The following is a 17,022-nucleotide window of genomic DNA, read 5'->3' on the forward strand; positions in this document are numbered from 1 at the left end:
CTTTTTTAACCCTATTTCCAGGCCGCACCAACTTACAAGGTTTCCCCGAAAAATTCAAATATATTCCAATTAATCCAGCTTTGATGATTCGTTTGAAGACATGTCACATTTCCCGAAAGTACCATTTAATTTGAATCTTAAATCGGAATGGTAAAGTTGAAAATCTATTGGCGCTTCCGTTTTTACCCTTTGGGTACAGAACCCTAATAAAGTAATAAACATGCGAGTCTGAACTCTGAAGTCATAAAATTGATAAAAATTTCCTCTTAAAGACCAACCGTGAGAACCACAATTTTTAAGGCATCCTGTATTATGACCCTACCTCTTATGTAATCATTGTATTATTTACTAATTAACAATTAATTATTATTTTACGATTATTATATGTTTCTAGAATGTACTGCACTTGTAGGCGTAGATTAAATAATAGAGTTAATATAGACAAGGGAATTAATATAAATTATATGAAGACCGCCATCTGGTAGATTAAGAAAGGACTAGAATGGTAAAATTTGTTTAAGTTAGCAATTGGAATCAATTTAATTTAAATATCACTGTATAAATGTATTTGCTGTCATCTGTCAATTATTTTTAGATGCTATTGTCACAAGTGTGTCGCTTAACTCCCAACTCGGGTAAATCCATTCGACCCTCTCACCCTCTATTTACCTTTTCATGATACCAAAATAGCATTTTCTGACAGATGGAGTTGGGCATCTTCATTTAAAAGTGTACTATCTACTTTTGGGTTATTTCTACTCAGAATCACGAGGACTATCCTTTTTAAAAGGAAAATAAAATATTATGTCCCCGAAAAATTTCAGTTTTTTAATGCATTTTCACCTACATTTTGTATAGACATGGACCGTTACAAAACTGTCACCCAAAATTTGTATGAAAAACTGGGGACACTTTTTTTCCTGTCTCATTCAACTTGTGATTTTGAGTCTAAATAACACAAATGTTGATGCTTTTTCGAAAAAAAGTAAATGGTACAATTTTTTCTGAAAACCCCCATTTACCCCATTTTTATGTGAATATGTGAATTAGTTTGGGATCCAGTGTTGAAATTGACAGATCAGCCTTAACTTAAAATGCCCTGTTCGTTATTAATTGATCTTTACATTATTTACTTGTAATTTAACATTTGTGTACGTTACGCTTTATTTGACTTGGTGGTAATCGCGAGTGTAAATATAAGACGATGTTTGCAAGTCGGAAATGTCTAACCATTATTAAAAACGTGATGCTAAGTTGTCCATTTTAGGAATTACCTACTCAAACATACCTTTTTAATATTGTCTTCGGTTACCGCGATAATTACTCATAATAAAACTATGAAAACTATGATATATATATATCTTTACTTGAAAATAATTGTAGTGTTTAACCGATACCCGACCCGAACCTACCGATACCTTATGAACCGATTTTGCATGTACAACCAGCCTTAAAGTTTATAGTCTATGATTGTTCATTATTTTTAGTATGTGGTAATTTTTGCACTTTGTAATTTTTCCTCAGTCACCCGTTGACCACGAACGCTGTAAAGGGTTCGAAACGTCGGGATGTATTATAAATTCAATATACGCGATATAATCCGTTTTCATAGTTTTATTTCATACCTTTTTAGTTTTTATTATACAAGGGAAAATGAAAATGTACTAAATATAACACAACTGCAATCATTCTAACCATATGTAAAACTGTGACATGATATACTTAAGTACTTCGCTGGAATCGCTGGCTCAGCGACCCGAAGTGGATCTTAGCCTCCGATACTAGATTTCGCCATTCGTTCCTATCCTGTGCGATCCGACGCCATTCAGCCGCTTAAATTGGACGTCACATAGGTCTTTCTGGGTGGGACGTTTTGGAAACTCAAAATCCCATACAAAATGACACTTAACGAAAACGTATACGTCACGTCACGCTATCGAACGAAATATACGTAATTTTTGTTTTATTTACACTCGCGCATATGTACTACCTTGTTTTTGTATAATCATTTGTACTCGTATATAACGTATTTATGCATTTGCATTTATTATGACGCAGTAAGCATAAGTATTACGTAGTCTGTGATAGGTTATATTTAACGAAGACTGTGATCGGTATGGTCAAACCACGCAAATGTTATGTAAATTTTGTGCAGTTCATGTTATAATTTATCGTCTTGCTAAACCAATCGTTTTTTTAATGTATGAAAAAAATCGAAATTAAACTATCGTGAGACATATTTCAAAATATTTTGATTACTACGGTTTCACTCACTATTATTTTTAGTCGCTTTTGGCGACATGTTTCGGACTCTTCGGTAGTCCTTCCTCAGGCACGAGTGTCCGCGGCGGCTCTACTCCGTGCACTGCCCGCGCCGTTCGCCTCGTCCGAAACATGTCGCCAAAAGCGACTAAAAATAATAGTGAGTGAAACCGTAGTGATCTAAATATTATGAAAAAAATAGTTTTTTTTTTACTTTTTGTTGGTTTTTTTTCTCGGAATCGTTAGCCTATTGATACCTACTTAAAATTACACACAATATCGTGTTCACGTGTTAGACTGGGAAAAATAAATATGGAATATTACGCAAAGCTCTGCGTAGGGGGCGCCACTAGCACAAACAGTAAACAAACCTTGATGCATCAATGTCATACTATTCGTAACAAATAATCTGTGAAAACTTGTCAAAAAACTGTTTACAGGATAAGATATTCTATGGTTTACGGTTTGTGCTAGTGCTGCACTCTGGCGGCAGAACATTGCAGTAATCCCTGTTATTCCTTTTTATTTTACAATAGGGACACGAAATGCTAACGATTATGAGAAAGAAAATACAAAGAAAAAACACTCGAGAGCACTAAAAATGGGTCACTTTAATGGTAATTAACTAATTACATACATAATGACCCGTTTCATTAACCTTTTCGACGCCGTGTCAAAAGCTGTCACTTGGACGTCATCGAAATGTCAAAACTGAAATTGAACTTTATGCACATGCACGTAGGTCTATGTTGCTCTATGGTCTTTGACGGATTAATCCGTCTTTGACGCTGGACCTGCGGTGCCGATATATCCGTCATTGGCCTCCATAAGGTTAAGCTTGAGTATAGAAAAAAATCTACGTACCTGCAGTTGTCATTCCTTGGTAAAGTTGCTTGTGTGAAACTGTGATTTTGCATTATAAATGCAGTTAATATCTTTTAGGAATTGAATGTTGTTATCATGCCAAAGGTGTATTAAGTGTCTTAAACAAAAGCTAAGCGAATATTGGGTAAATCGGTACGTCCTAAAAATATACTGTAAAACTAAAAACCCTATTTGTGAACAACCTGTATAATGTGAACTGTGCATAATGAATTGATGGGTTACACACTTTTGAAGATGTTTCGTATTTAGTTGTAAAACGCACCAGTTAGCGGGACAAGATGGCTTTCCACCAGATAAGGGTCCTTATCCTCCATAGCTCCATGTGCATAAGGACCCTTCTCTGATGGAAAGCCACAAATTATTGTAAGTAGCCATTTGTCAGTCCGGGCATTTTTTTCTGTAGTGATTCGCTGGACTTTTTTTTAGGATATGTAAATTTAACGTTATTTGTGACCAGAATCATGAGCTGATTCCATGCTCCTAGGAAAGATACACAGTCCCAAATTTTTCATACATTTTACGTACTTTCCATTTTGTAACCGCCGTACTCGGCCGTGCAAAGTGTTTGAAAAATGGTAAAGGAATGGAAAAATAAAACTTGGGACGCTTTTTTCCTGCTAGTAGGAACGAAGGAGGTCGTGATTCTGAGTAGGAAAAACATTAAATTTACCTATTTTGAAAAAAAAGTCCACTGCATCACTACAGAAAAAAATGGCCGTCCAGTACAGTCAGTCGCCTGCAAAAATATTTATGGACGTAGAAATAAAATTGTGTCAGATTATTTTTGTGCCCTTTTTGCGATAACATTCCATGAATAAGATGCGACAGTGTGGTACCTTTTACTTGAGAATGACACAAATATTTTTTTAATGGAAAATACGGTGTAGGTACAATAACAAGTTTAATTGTACGGCTTATTCTAAATAAAATCGCATCGCATTATAAAGTTTGGCCAGGGACTCTCATTTCAAACATAGAGAGATTATAAGTATAGCTTTTTTCTTCTTATTTATTGACAAATTTGGTTTGCTACACTATTATTTGGTTTGGTGCGTTGTGTTGCAAGCAAATATCCTATTTATTATCATGTTTGGCTGTAATGGAATGCACCTTCATAGGCCTTGAATAGTGCTTTTAAATCAAATTTTAGACTGTAGGGTGAAGTATTAAAGTTCAGATTGGAATAGGCTGGTAAGGTGCGTTGGGGTAAGATTGAACGGGTTTTTCATAAATAAATATTATAGGACATTTTTACACAAATTGACTAAGCCCCACGGTAAGCTCAAGAAGGCTTGTGTTGTGGGTACTCAGACAATGATATATATAATATATAAATAGTTAAATACATAGAAAACAACCATGACTCAGGAACAAAATATCTGTGCTCATCACACAAATAAATGCCCTTACCGGGATTCGAACCCAGGACCATCGGCTTCACAGGCAGGGTCACTACCCACTAGGCCAGACCGGTCGTCAAAAGACAGGGGATAAGGGGTAAGACAAAAAATCGTCCGTATGCCGAAGCTTTACGGGCGACTTTTCATCTTACCCCGCATGAAAAACCCGTTCAATCTTATCCCAACGCACCTTACAATATTTTAATATCTATAGAAATGAATTTGATTATACAGTGCATATAAAAATATGATTTTGTAAATTGAAAATGAACTCTGAGCTTGACCTTTGAACTCGATATTTTTTATGGAGTTTTCAGAAAACGGTCCATAGTGCAAGAGACAATAAAATTAATATACCTATACATGATACTTGACGTGTACGCCGTCGCCGATTGCACTAAGGGCCCTTTTCTCGGCAGCTACACATTTATTGAATCTTATATTTTATTTTAGTAATGGATAATAGTTTTCTTAGCGTCGTTTGGGTCGCTTTAAAAGGTTTAATAAATTTGAAGTACAAAGTGTCATAATCATTGTCTCGTCAACGTATTTTAATGATAAATGTTAAATAACGTGTCTGTTTGAAAGTTTTTATAGCTATTCATGTTTATTTTTAGTCATAATTTCGGTTTATGGTACCCTTAGCAGAGGCATTTACCCCAGGAAACCCTCCGTCTTAGCCACATTGACATGAATTGCAGCCCGAAAATGTATGAATTCATTCGCCATCAAGCATGCACTCTAACGCCTTGAGAATAGAGATCAGTTCTATCTGATATTTGTGAGCACCTGCGCCATATATCAGAGGGCTACCACAAACACCGATGATCGCAAATTGCGGGCATCTTTCCCTGTCACTCTAATTACGCCTTCATTGGTGTACAAGAGAAAGATGGTAGGCCCTCTAAAAGGCAACAGTAAGTTTGACATTTAAAAATGTTTACCACTTGTAACTACGGTGCTGGTACCCATACAATTCTATTGAACGTTTAAAATCTTTCAAACAGACTAGCATCTAATTAAAACGCTTCAAATTCCTATAACATCGTCACATTCGAAGACATTGAAACAGATCTGTATTTTCTTACTACATTAGGACATTAAATGTGTCTTTCTCTGGGAAAAGGACCCTTAAAACCCTTGTTAGCTTCGAAAAGTGTCCATGTGTACCTTACCATAAGGTCTAGTTTTCTAATCTGGTCGCAAGGACCCTTTTTCTGGAGAAAGATGTTAAGTATTTTAACTATGATCTCAGCATTCATTCTAAAGCAGGGTTACCTACTGTAAATGTGACATTTTCAACCAAAAGGTACCACATTGTCGCTTGTCAATAAGGTTGATTTTCAATTGAAGCTACTTATATGGAAATAGCGCCTTATTGACAACCGACAATAAGTACCCTTATGATTGAGAATGTCACAAATGTTGATAATTGCTTCAATTACTAGTATGTACTAGAGGTTTATAGGTTTCAGTAAATCCGTATCTTGCACATGTAAGAAACAACAGCAAAAAATCACGTTGTATGGGAGCCCCACTTAAATAGTTATTTTGTTTTGTTTTTAGTATTTGTTGTTAAAGCGGCAACAGAAATACATCATCTGTGAAAATTTCAACTGTCTAGCTATCACGGTTCAGGAGATTCAGCCTGGTGACAGACAGAAAACGGGACCCTATTACTAAGACTCCACTGTCCATCTGTCCGTCTGTCACCAGGCTGTATCTCATGAACCGTGATAACTAGACAGTTGAAACTTTCACAGATGATGTATTTCTGTTGCTGCTAATATAACAACAAATACTAAAAAGTACGGAACCATCGGTGGGTGAGTCCAACTCGCACTTGTCCGGTTTTTTATTGTTGTACAGTCAAGTGTAAAAATATGGGTGCACTCGTCATACTCAAAAATATGTCCCATAGTTCTTATGTTAGCAAATCGAGAACTATGGGACATATTTTTGAGTAAGTTGTATGTATATATATTTTTACTCTTGACTGTACGTACCACAATAAAAAAGGAAAATATTAACATTTAAGTCTTTATTTTTTATTATTTAGGCCAGGTAGGCCATTTCACCCTACTAACTTACATACCTAATAATAAAGTGTTGTGTTCCTGCCGGTGAGTAAGGTTGCCAGAGCTTAACGAGGGTGCGGAGTGTTAGGGTCGGCAAAGCGCATGTAGCTCCTCTGGAGTTACAGCCGTACATACATGCTTGTTTGCCACCGACGTAGTATAAAAAAAAGTCTAAGCCAAGTGAACCTCCTGTACTTCTTCTGCTGTGATCACATTTATTTTTCCAAATACAATTATCTTAGTGATTTACTGAAATCTATTACCTAAGCCAATCTAGTGGATAGTTTAGGCATTCTAGTGAACTAGACTAGGGCATAACTAAAGTAATTGTATTTTGCCAATCTTCAATGTCAAGTGACAATCTGCCATTTTTTACATACCCCTAGATTTTAATAAGTGTAATAAATGTATGTCAAATAATAATTGTTTTAATGATTTTGACTACCCACTCCTCCAGCCGTCCTGACGACTGACGGCTCGATTCGAGAAATGAATCAGATTCACCAGATATGAAACAGCAAAGACATGCGACGTCCGACGGGTAAAGGTACCTTATGGCGGTTGGCGCTTACGCTATTATTAAAGCCGCTCCAATTAATATTGGATGGCGCTTTTGCCGTGGAACGCCACTCATCTTCTCTATTTCATATCTAATCTAGTGAATCTCCAATTCATTTCCCGAATCGCGCCGTTTCAAAATTTGCCAGCTTAAATTGAACTATGTCATGTATGTAGTATGTGTAGGACGCGGGTCGTCAGGAGGATAAATATAATAAGGGTCTCCTCACAGCTATCGACGCAGAACCGGCAGAAGCCGAATTTCAATTCCCGGCCGAATTCAATTTTCGGCTTTTGAGCTATATGTTTTCCCGTGTGTGTTGTATGGTTTTCCCGAGGGGCTACAGTATGGGGTTCTTCAAAAAAGGAGTGTACAGGTTTTTAAAGGGTCGGCAACGCGCGTGTAATATCTCTGGTGTTGCAGGCGTTCATAGGCTACGGCAACTGCTTACCATCAGGCGGGCCGTATGCTTGATTGCCACCGACGTGGTATAAAAAAATAAAATAAATAAATATATGTTTACGCAATAAGAGCGAAAAAGACTTCGCACGGCTCGGCCGACGCCTTACGACGAGACATCTTTTTCGTCACAGACAGAGAACATGCCACCTCTTAAAGAAATTGCCGCACAAAGTAGATTGGCCTGTGTGGACGTAATGAGGCAATATTGCTGTTTTGTGGGAGACATCTCCACACACTGAGCGGCTTCACACAGCATATTCCTTGCAAAGTGGATTATTTAGTGTGGAGCCTAACTGCCTATTATTATTATTCAGAGCCCACTGTGTCCCACTGCTGGGCAAAGGCCTCCCCCCTCTTTTTCCACTCGTCTCTGTTTAATGCTATATCCGGCCAGCCTGTCAAGAAGGAGTCCAAGTTATCCCGCCATCGCCGACGAGGTCTGCCGGATCCCCGGTTAGACTCGTGGGGCTGCCTATAGATTTCTAAAATATAATTTCTAAAATAATATGTTAAGTACTGCTACAATTTATCCTGAATTATATTATGCATTATACAGCAGAGTAACCCCCTCAGTGATGTGAGATAAATTAATAAAGACAAAACTATACACAGAAAATGCGTACTTATGGACAGGGACTGTTACCAGTATAATTAAAAATCAAAATATCTCATAGCATTCAGAATATTTCATTGATTAACTTAATTAAGTGTAAAATATACATAAACAACCGTGATACAAAACTTTGTATAAAAAATATACCAGTATTTGGTCCCTGCTATAGAATAGGCAATATTACGAAAAACTCTGCGTAGGGGGTGCCACTAGCACCAACTGTAAACAAACGTTGATGCATCAATGTTATATCTATTTGTAACAAATGAAATCTGTGAAACCTTGTCAAAAACTGTTTAAGCCTGCATACGCATAATATATAAATAATTATAAGTTACTCTATGGTTTACGGTTTGTGCTAGTGCTGCCTCTGGTGGCAGAATATTGCAGTATTACTCCCTATTGCTGCGAGAAGTTCCAGTTTGTAGTCTAATAAAAAACAAATTGTCATTAAAACATATATTTCCTTAACCTAATCTAAACTAACACTATTTATAATGGATGTCCAAGCAGTTTTATCTCACTCCTCACTTCATCATACAAATCCTTGTATTCCTCGTGTTCCTTTACGAGGACCATGATGCAGCCTCGCATGGTGCCCATGGCGGCTCCGATGTCCTTGCGGCTCGGGGTGTAGCAGTAGGGGACGTCCTTCTCTTCACAGACGGCGGGTAGGTGGCACATGATCTCGATTGGAGATATGTCACCAGCAAAGAAGACCATGCTGTAAAGATGTACGTTTTTTGAGTTTGGAAATATTTTAATGTGGGTTCAGTAGTAATACTATGCATTACATCAAAGAATGTTGTGAATGAAATTATGTCCTTTGTGTAGACTAGATTGAAACAAAGGAATGAAAAATGAAAATTAAAAATGATTTATTGGTTTCACAACAGGTTTTAACTAGAATTAAAAACAAGAGCCTTCTTATAAGTAAATTGATACTTGTTATATGGTATTAAGGAATATGTTTCTTGAAAGATTTATGCTATGCTAAACTATCAATTCATCCGTGGGCGTTGCGTAATCAATTCAATAACGTGTCTACTCAAGTTAGGCGACAGAATCATCTTAACTTTTGTAGTTATATTTTGAGGTCTAACCATGATAACATAACCTCCAAATTACAACAACAACACTATTTACTTACCCTTTTTCACCAAGACGAAGTTGCTTTTGCACAATTTTAAGGCCGTTTCTAATATAATTCTTATGCCCGCTGGATTTTTTGATGAGCTTGTATATCTTTTTGCTCAATTTCTTCGGCGCCATAGGCTTCGCAATGACGCTACAGTGGTCAACCTTATCATCGTAACTTTGAGGTTCTGCCTTCAGACTGGTGTCCATGTCCTCTTGTTCTACCGGTTCTTGTTTTACTTTGCCCATGATCACGAAAGAAAACTTTGAAGAAGCGTTTTGAATAAAAACACGTGCTTAGTTTACCAAAGCAAACGCGCCGCGGCCAAATGCGAGCATGGGGCTGAAATGAAATGTCAAATAAAATGATAGAAACAAAGCAAAACGTCAAATGAAGATTTCGTTCAGAAAATAAATTATAACTCCATAAGGCCTCATACTCACAAGCGCTTTTTCAACGCGCGTTAAAAAAGCGTTTGAATGACACAAATGGAAACATGTGTATTTATTTACACGACGGTGGTAGCGCTTTTTATCAAGCGGTGTTGGACTTACAACTTTAAGTTTGGTCTTTAAATCGAATTTATAGTTGGTCAAGCAAACCTTGTCAGTAAATAAGAGCAAAAAAAAAAAAACTACACTCATCCCCTTCTTCTGGGTGCCAGCACCAGTGCAAGACAAAGACAATATGACTTTCTCCGTCTAGGCCCGAAATGAGACAGGCCCTTGACAAACTATAGTGTTCGTGTGTAGGGTCACTAACGGGAACGTTTTAGAAAAAGCATGAATCTAGTATAACTGGATCGGTCATGAGTGGTGGGGGAAAATGACCGAACGGGATAGTCTTATGTATCTTTCAGTAGGAGTAGCAGAGAAAGCGCTATTATTGTTTGTCCTTGTCATAGTTTCACTTTTCCACCGCTGCCACAACCGAGGTTGTGGCAAACAAATAAGTACGTGACATGTCATGTTTGTTCGTTGCTTGTTTAATTATCGTTGTTTTGTATGAAATTGTGCTTTCTCTTATGAAATATAGTGATGGATAGCGTTTTGAATGCTTGAACTTTGATAAAATACTGGTGAATTGTTCTGTAATCGGCTGTAATAGCCGCTCTGAGCAAAAATATGAGATCATAACCTTTCACACGTAAGTACGGTATTTTACACCTTCCTCTTAACGCAATATGTGAGAATAACATCGTAAAATTACGTTACACTCAAAGCAATGTAGAATCAAACGATTTCAATAAAAATATCACAATTATTTACGCAAATTAACAAAACATTATTTGTAAAATTATCCGCCCAAATTACGTAGGTAGGTAGGAGTCTGAGGTCAGCCATTTTTAACTTCGTCTTAATTTAGCTGCATAACAATCATGTTAGGGATACCAGATGAAAATATCATATATTTATGGGTAATTTTGACCTCGAAGTTTTTTCGTACTTCTAATTCCAAAAAATAAATAAACAAATGTTGTGAAGATTAAATGTGGTGTACATTAATTGGTGTGATTGCGATTTGTGATTTCTTTAAATTAAAACCCATAATACATTTTATTTACTAAACATGTTTAGTTTTGTACCACCTGCGCGAATGGAGGTATTTCATTGTTCATACGCCTAAAAAGAGCGGCCCATTGACATTTTATTTAACAATTTTTAATACCGTCAAACAAGCTAACTTTGCCTCCAGGGTAATCGCCCCAACGTGATATCAAATATTGGGGTAATTTTTACCAATATGGTATCCCCACGTTTATGACGTCATCTATGTCTATCCCTTACGGGCGCACGCGTATAGCTGGTCTATGTAATGCTAGGTCTATGAGAAAAAGGCGAATTTCCGAACTAATGTTACGTTCTACGCTTGTAGAAAATAATGGATAATGGGTATACAAATAAACATTATAATTTAATGATATTGAGAACCATATACCTATTTTACTTACTTTACTCTTTGTTGAGAACTATCATAAAGTCTAGCCGATCAACTTTTCGGTATAACTTAAGTTTTAATTGAATATATCAAGTTGCAAGTTTGTAATAGGCAAATAGTATAAAGAAACGTATTAGATTTGACAACTTTGACTTTGTTGCCATGGAAACATCGATACGCCAACAATTTTTCTGTTACACACGAAGTAGTAATTCGATTAATATGTCCGAGTCCTTAAACATTTATTAATTAAGTAACAACTGTTCGTGCAATTGTGATCGTAGCTATTCTAGCACTTATTCTCTATGATGGTAAGTTGGGCTAAATACTGATATGCCGTTTGGAAAAGTATCTGTAAACTTAAACTTCCCTTTAATTCTCAGGGTCTACTGAATATACTGAAGAAGTTGCGTTCTAATCCTGAGAAAGAGCTAAGATTGCTGCTCCTAGGGCTCGATAATGCTGGTAAAACGACGCTTCTGAAGCAGTTAGCATCTGAAGACGTGACACATGTGACTCCAACTGCTGGGTTCAACATTAAATCGGTGTTGTCCAGTGGCTTCAAGCTCAATGTGTGGGACATCGGCGGGCAGAGGAAAATTAGACCTTACTGGCGGAATTATTTTGAAAATACTGATATTTTAGTAAGTATTTTTTGGACATTGCGAATAATGTATAATGCTTAGAAAGTGGTACATTTATCACTGTAAATTCTTTAAAAATGTTGCCAACATCCTTCACAAAACCATATCCCATATTACAAATTTAGCTTACAAGATTTGACCCAAACATACATACAAACATTCCAAGTTAAATAAAAGCTTGTAATAGGCAAAAAAGGTAAAAGTTAAATTATATGAGCATGAATTTTATCTGTTCTTATAACTATTTCAGATTTACGTAGTAGACTGCTCAGACCACCGAAGATTGGAGGAGACAAGTCAGGAGCTGTCAGAGTTGCTACAAGATGACAAACTCCGGAATGTCCCATTGCTGGTCTATGCTAACAAGCAGGATTTGTCTACTGGTGAGCATAAAAACCATTATAAGCCGGCCAAGTGCGAGTTGGACTCGCGCACGAAGCGTTCTGTACCATTACGCAAAAAACGGCAAAAAAATCACGTTTCTTGTATGGGATTACCACTTAATTATTTAATTTATTCTGTTTTTAGTATTTGTTTTTATAGCGGCAACAGAAATACATCATCATCAGCTATCACGGTTCATGAGATGCCTGGTGACAGACGGACAGACATACAGATAGACAGCGGAGTCTTAGTAATAGGGTCCCGTTTAAACCTTTGGGTGGGTTGGTTGATACACGGATTGCAGAGGTCGCGGGTTCAAGTCCTGCCGAAAGCGTAATTTTTTCAATTTTTCCTTTAATGTAAAATTTGTAGTATCACTTGCAGACATAACTGCTTGATAAAAAAATAATTACAAAGTAAGGTCAGGTGTGATAAAAGCCCAGGGTGAGAGTGAATAAAGGGAGCTGACAGGCTGACTCTGATTTCAGCATTACCTGCAAGTGAGGTGGCCACCCATCTCGGTCTACACCTGATCAGGGACCGCACTTGGCAAATACAGGGATGTGTGGCTACCGACGGCACCGGAGTTAAAGTAAGTTCTACCACAGAAGTCAATTATGACTCTTATCTTCTTCCTCAGCGAGTATGCTCTCACGGTTGGGCACACACCTCTCGAAATCTCCTCCCGATTTGGTGCTTCTCTCCTCCAGAGTGGGCGTGCAATCTTTTTGATGTCAGCCTCCCATCTTGTTGGAAGTCTGTGATCTGGGCTCGAATAACCCGACAGATTTTAAAGGTGTATTCTTGATTGCGTTTAGAGACTAAAATGTTATACAAAGTTTTCTGAAATCGGTCTTATTTTAGAAATAATTATAATTCTTGTGAAAATTTGTTTCTGTAATAACTCAGTGAGAAACGCCTTTTTGGCTATGATGCCACCACTATGTGACTTGGTTTAGACATACCTACTGACAGACATTAAAGTTTTAAAGGAAATTAATCTGTAAAGAAAAAAAAAACTACTTATTCGTTGTATTTTTTTTCGCCAAGATGTAAAAGGAAATAACGTGTCGTGTGCAGAAAACACACACAATTTATTTTTGCCGAATTTGACCAAAGGTCATAACATTCTTTGCCCCTTATGACCTCAGGAATGCGTGTTTAAAATTTGTCGGGTTACTCGAGCCCACGGATTAGGTTTTGTGTTCATTGGATTGTCAAACGTTTTTTTTTCCTATCTAGCTTTTACTTCCTGCAATTTTGCACAGGGTGAATTTGCCAATGTCGGTTTTCATCCTCCCAAGAATACCGAACATTCTCCTCACGTGTGAAAGTTGTCAAACGTTATACTGGCACCACACTTCGCCTTGTTTGGCAAATATTCGTGTTGCATCTCTTTCCTTTGACATACAAAACAAAAGGGATTCAACACGAATATTTGCCAAATACAGCGAAGTGTGATGCTGGCATTAGAGCTTGTAAACCAAGCAATTAAATTAGCGATATCAAATTTGGAACAATAGTTCACATTATTGCCAAATTTTGGTTCTTGTTGTGTTTAGTTTTCTACCCTTTAGTACCTACGTTCATTTTACTACAATTTTACACACTTTTTTTTTGTTTTAGGAAGGAATGGAGTGGGTGTGCAAGAACATCCCAGTTAAAAAGTAATCAAATAACTATTATCAATACTAGCTTTATCAGTTATCTGCTTTGTAATTTTCACTAAAGATAGAAAGTTGCCACATGTTTGATCTCATATCTCAATGGCTTAATATAGATAAGATATATTTTTTTGTATTAAGTTTAGTTAAATGTGGAAACTAAGATTTCAAATGATCGAAAGGAATGAAAGAATTAGACTAATATTGAGTACTAGTATTTTTACTAAAAATATAAGTTATTTGTTTCAAAGGGCCTCGATTTCCACTCTATCAATATATATCTATCAGTATAAACTGGAATCCTAAGCGTAGACGGCACGAGAGGTGGACACATTTTGCCGCCAAAAAAAAACACTGCAAGGAAAATACAAGCAATAAAATATGACAAATGTTATCTAATAATTTAGATACGAGAAGCACTTGATTGCTAACAATTTTGAAGATCGTAATTTTTGATTATCGAAACATTACATAAGTGCCTACCTACTTAGCCAACCTATTATGATTACCACGTTGGCTGCCACCGGTGGGATCACGTTATCTTCTCTGTGTAGTCATGAGCGTCACCGGTGGGATTACGTTATCTTCTCTGTGTAGCCATGAGCGTCACCGGTGGGATCACGTTATCTTCTCTGTGTAGCCATGAGCGTCAGAGCGTCACCGGTGGGATCACGTAATCTTCTCTGTGTAGCCATGAGCGTCACCGGTGGGATCACGTTATCTTCTCTGTGTAGCCATGAGCGTCAGCGGTGGGATCACGTAATCTTCTCTGTGTAGCCATGAGCGTCACCGGTGGGATCACGTTATCTGCTCTGTGTAGCCATGAGCGTCACCGGTGGGATCACGTTATCTTCTCTGTGAAGCCATGAGCGTCACCGGTGGGATCACGTTATCTTCTCTGTGTAGCCATGAGCGTCACCGGTGGGATCACGTAATCTTCTCTGTGTAGCCATGAGCGTCACCGGTGGGATCACGTTATCTTCTCTGTGTAGCCATGAGCGTCACCGGTGGGATCACGTTATCTTCTCTGTGTAGCTATGAGTGTCACCGGTGGGATTACGTAATCTTCTCTGTGTAGATTGAGCGTCACCGGTGGGATCAAAAGCTCACTTGGGCGTGGGAGCAATACTCCCACTAACTACTTTAAGGTACTAGGTAGGTAGGTTGTACTTTAAGGTAGTAATTATGGTGAGCACTGTGAGCAGCCAACGTATTAAAAATTATCATGTCTAGTCATTTTTAAATGATATTAAATAGACAAAATAAATGAAGAAATCCGTCCAAAGTAGACATTGTTTTAATTTATTTTTTTGTGTTAATCATGATTGAAAATCAAATTATCAAATATGACCAAAATGGATAATAAATTATAATAATTATATAGTACAAAATTATGTATAAGGCTGAAACATTATCAATACATACCTGAGTTGAAATGTATAAAATGTATATATTTATAGAAATTGTTTTGCACCGATAATAGTTTGGTCATGAATCTAATAATGTTTCTTCACTATTACCACTTACCTATAGGTGTTTCAAACTTTCAACTTTGCCTGACTAAACATAGGTTGACCTTACGAAAATGCTGAAAAGTTAACGGTTTCAGTTTTAGGACTAATTACAATATGAGAAACAATTTATTTATGACATTTATGACAAAACTTTACGCGAAACAAGGGGTCCCTTTGTATAGTATTTCTGAAAACGTCAAAACTTCGTGAACATAACTTTCTTCTAAACTCATTATTTCAAAAATAGAAAATTTTGATTATGTATAATGTAGGTAAATATTTGCTGGGCAAAGTTGAGTGTTATATTCTTATCCATTGACGTATTATATCTAAGGATGGGCCTTACGGGCAAACATGGGAAATAATAATGGGTTTTAACGTGATTGGTTGATGAGTTCGCATAACGCGCGCGATTGGTCGAATACACAACACGATTGGCTCAAATGCGTGAGGCACACCGCTGAACTAGCACCATTCTTAGTGCCCATAAGGCCCGTCCTCAGATATACGTCAATGTTCTTATGGCGTTATTCATAAATACATTACAAGCCTGAATTATATATGAATCGTTTATCTTTATCTGTCATTTTGACTAATGTATTTGTAAGAAAGGGATAAAACATAATTTAAATAATTTAGGCTCGTAAAGTTTTATGAATATTTATGGGTATTAGAAACTTACTTAGTTGTTAGAATATCTTCCAATCGTCAGTTACTAGCGTCACTAGCACAATCACAGGGCCTGCCGCGAAACACGAAAATCGAAAGTTCGGTTTCTGCCTCTCTATCACTTCCATATTCGATCGATAGAGAGGCAGATAACGAAATTTCGATTTTCGCGTTTCGCGGTAGGCCACCTGTAAACAAACCGCCTTGATGCATCAATGTCATAGTGAAAATTTGTCAAAAACTGTTTAAAGCATAGTACGTATAAGTTACTCTATGGTTTAGGATGTGCACTAGTGCTGCACTCTGGCGGCAGAACATTGCCGTAATAGTCCCAATTGCGTTACTGAATAAAATAACGTTTTCAGTCAATTGTTTATTTTATTCCATTTTATTTAAACTTATTATAATGTAGGACGGGATACTGATACATATTTACACGATCACAACCGCTTATAAATGAATCTAAATATTTGAGGTCTTCTTCTTCTTCTTCTTTTAAAATTATGGCTTCAGCCCAGTGGGACTATTTCGCCAGTATCAAGGTATTGAGAGGTTTACAAACGACAAAAATTGTACGGTTGTACAAGACAGTGTACGGTGATTTGTTAGCACTTGTAAATCGATAGCTAGTCTTTACAAGAAGCACGTGGACTACCGGCCGTTGACTCCAAGATGGTGGTTAAACGCGCTTCAAAATTAATTCTCCATTCACTGCACACTACCACATTAGTTTACTGTATAATAAGCTATCGATATTACACTTTAAACATTATTAATAAGCAAAAACAAAGTAATTAATCACGATGCTAACT

At 37.1% G+C, this 17,022-nt stretch overlaps 3 protein-coding genes across 4 annotated transcripts in view; 1 reads left to right on the forward strand and 2 right to left on the reverse strand.

Moving 5' to 3' along the window:
• Nucleotides 1–8,703: 8,703 nt before the first annotated feature.
• On the reverse strand, nt 8,704–9,745 carry LOC134750711 (H/ACA ribonucleoprotein complex subunit 2-like protein). The gene is made up of 2 exons (XM_063685941.1): nt 9,410–9,745; nt 8,704–8,983 (listed from the first exon to the last, which is right to left on the reverse strand). The coding sequence occupies exons 1-2, from the start codon at nt 9,643–9,645 to the stop codon at nt 8,752–8,754; spliced, it is 468 nt and encodes a 155-aa protein (XP_063542011.1). The 5' UTR covers nt 9,646–9,745; the 3' UTR covers nt 8,704–8,751.
• Nucleotides 9,746–11,487: 1,742 nt separating this feature from the next.
• On the forward strand, nt 11,488–16,538 carry LOC134750555 (ADP-ribosylation factor-like protein 3). Its single transcript, XM_063685759.1, has 5 exons — nt 11,488–11,646; nt 11,719–11,979; nt 12,230–12,362; nt 12,852–12,955; nt 13,990–16,538. The coding sequence occupies exons 1-5, from the start codon at nt 11,641–11,643 to the stop codon at nt 14,032–14,034; spliced, it is 549 nt and encodes a 182-aa protein (XP_063541829.1). The 5' UTR covers nt 11,488–11,640; the 3' UTR covers nt 14,035–16,538.
• Nucleotides 16,539–16,568: 30 nt separating this feature from the next.
• Nucleotides 16,569–17,022, reverse strand: part of LOC134750516 (uncharacterized) — a 90,786-nt gene continuing 90,332 nt past the window's right edge. For both annotated transcript variants that reach the window (XM_063685706.1, XM_063685704.1), the window contains one exon: nt 16,569–16,672. The gene's annotated coding sequence lies outside the window, so the exon portion shown is untranslated. The remainder of the gene's footprint in view (nt 16,673–17,022) is intronic.

Source organism: Cydia strobilella, chromosome 20, assembly GCF_947568885.1.
Source record: "Cydia strobilella chromosome 20, ilCydStro3.1, whole genome shotgun sequence".
NCBI classification, from domain to species: Eukaryota; Metazoa; Arthropoda; class Insecta; order Lepidoptera; family Tortricidae; genus Cydia; species Cydia strobilella.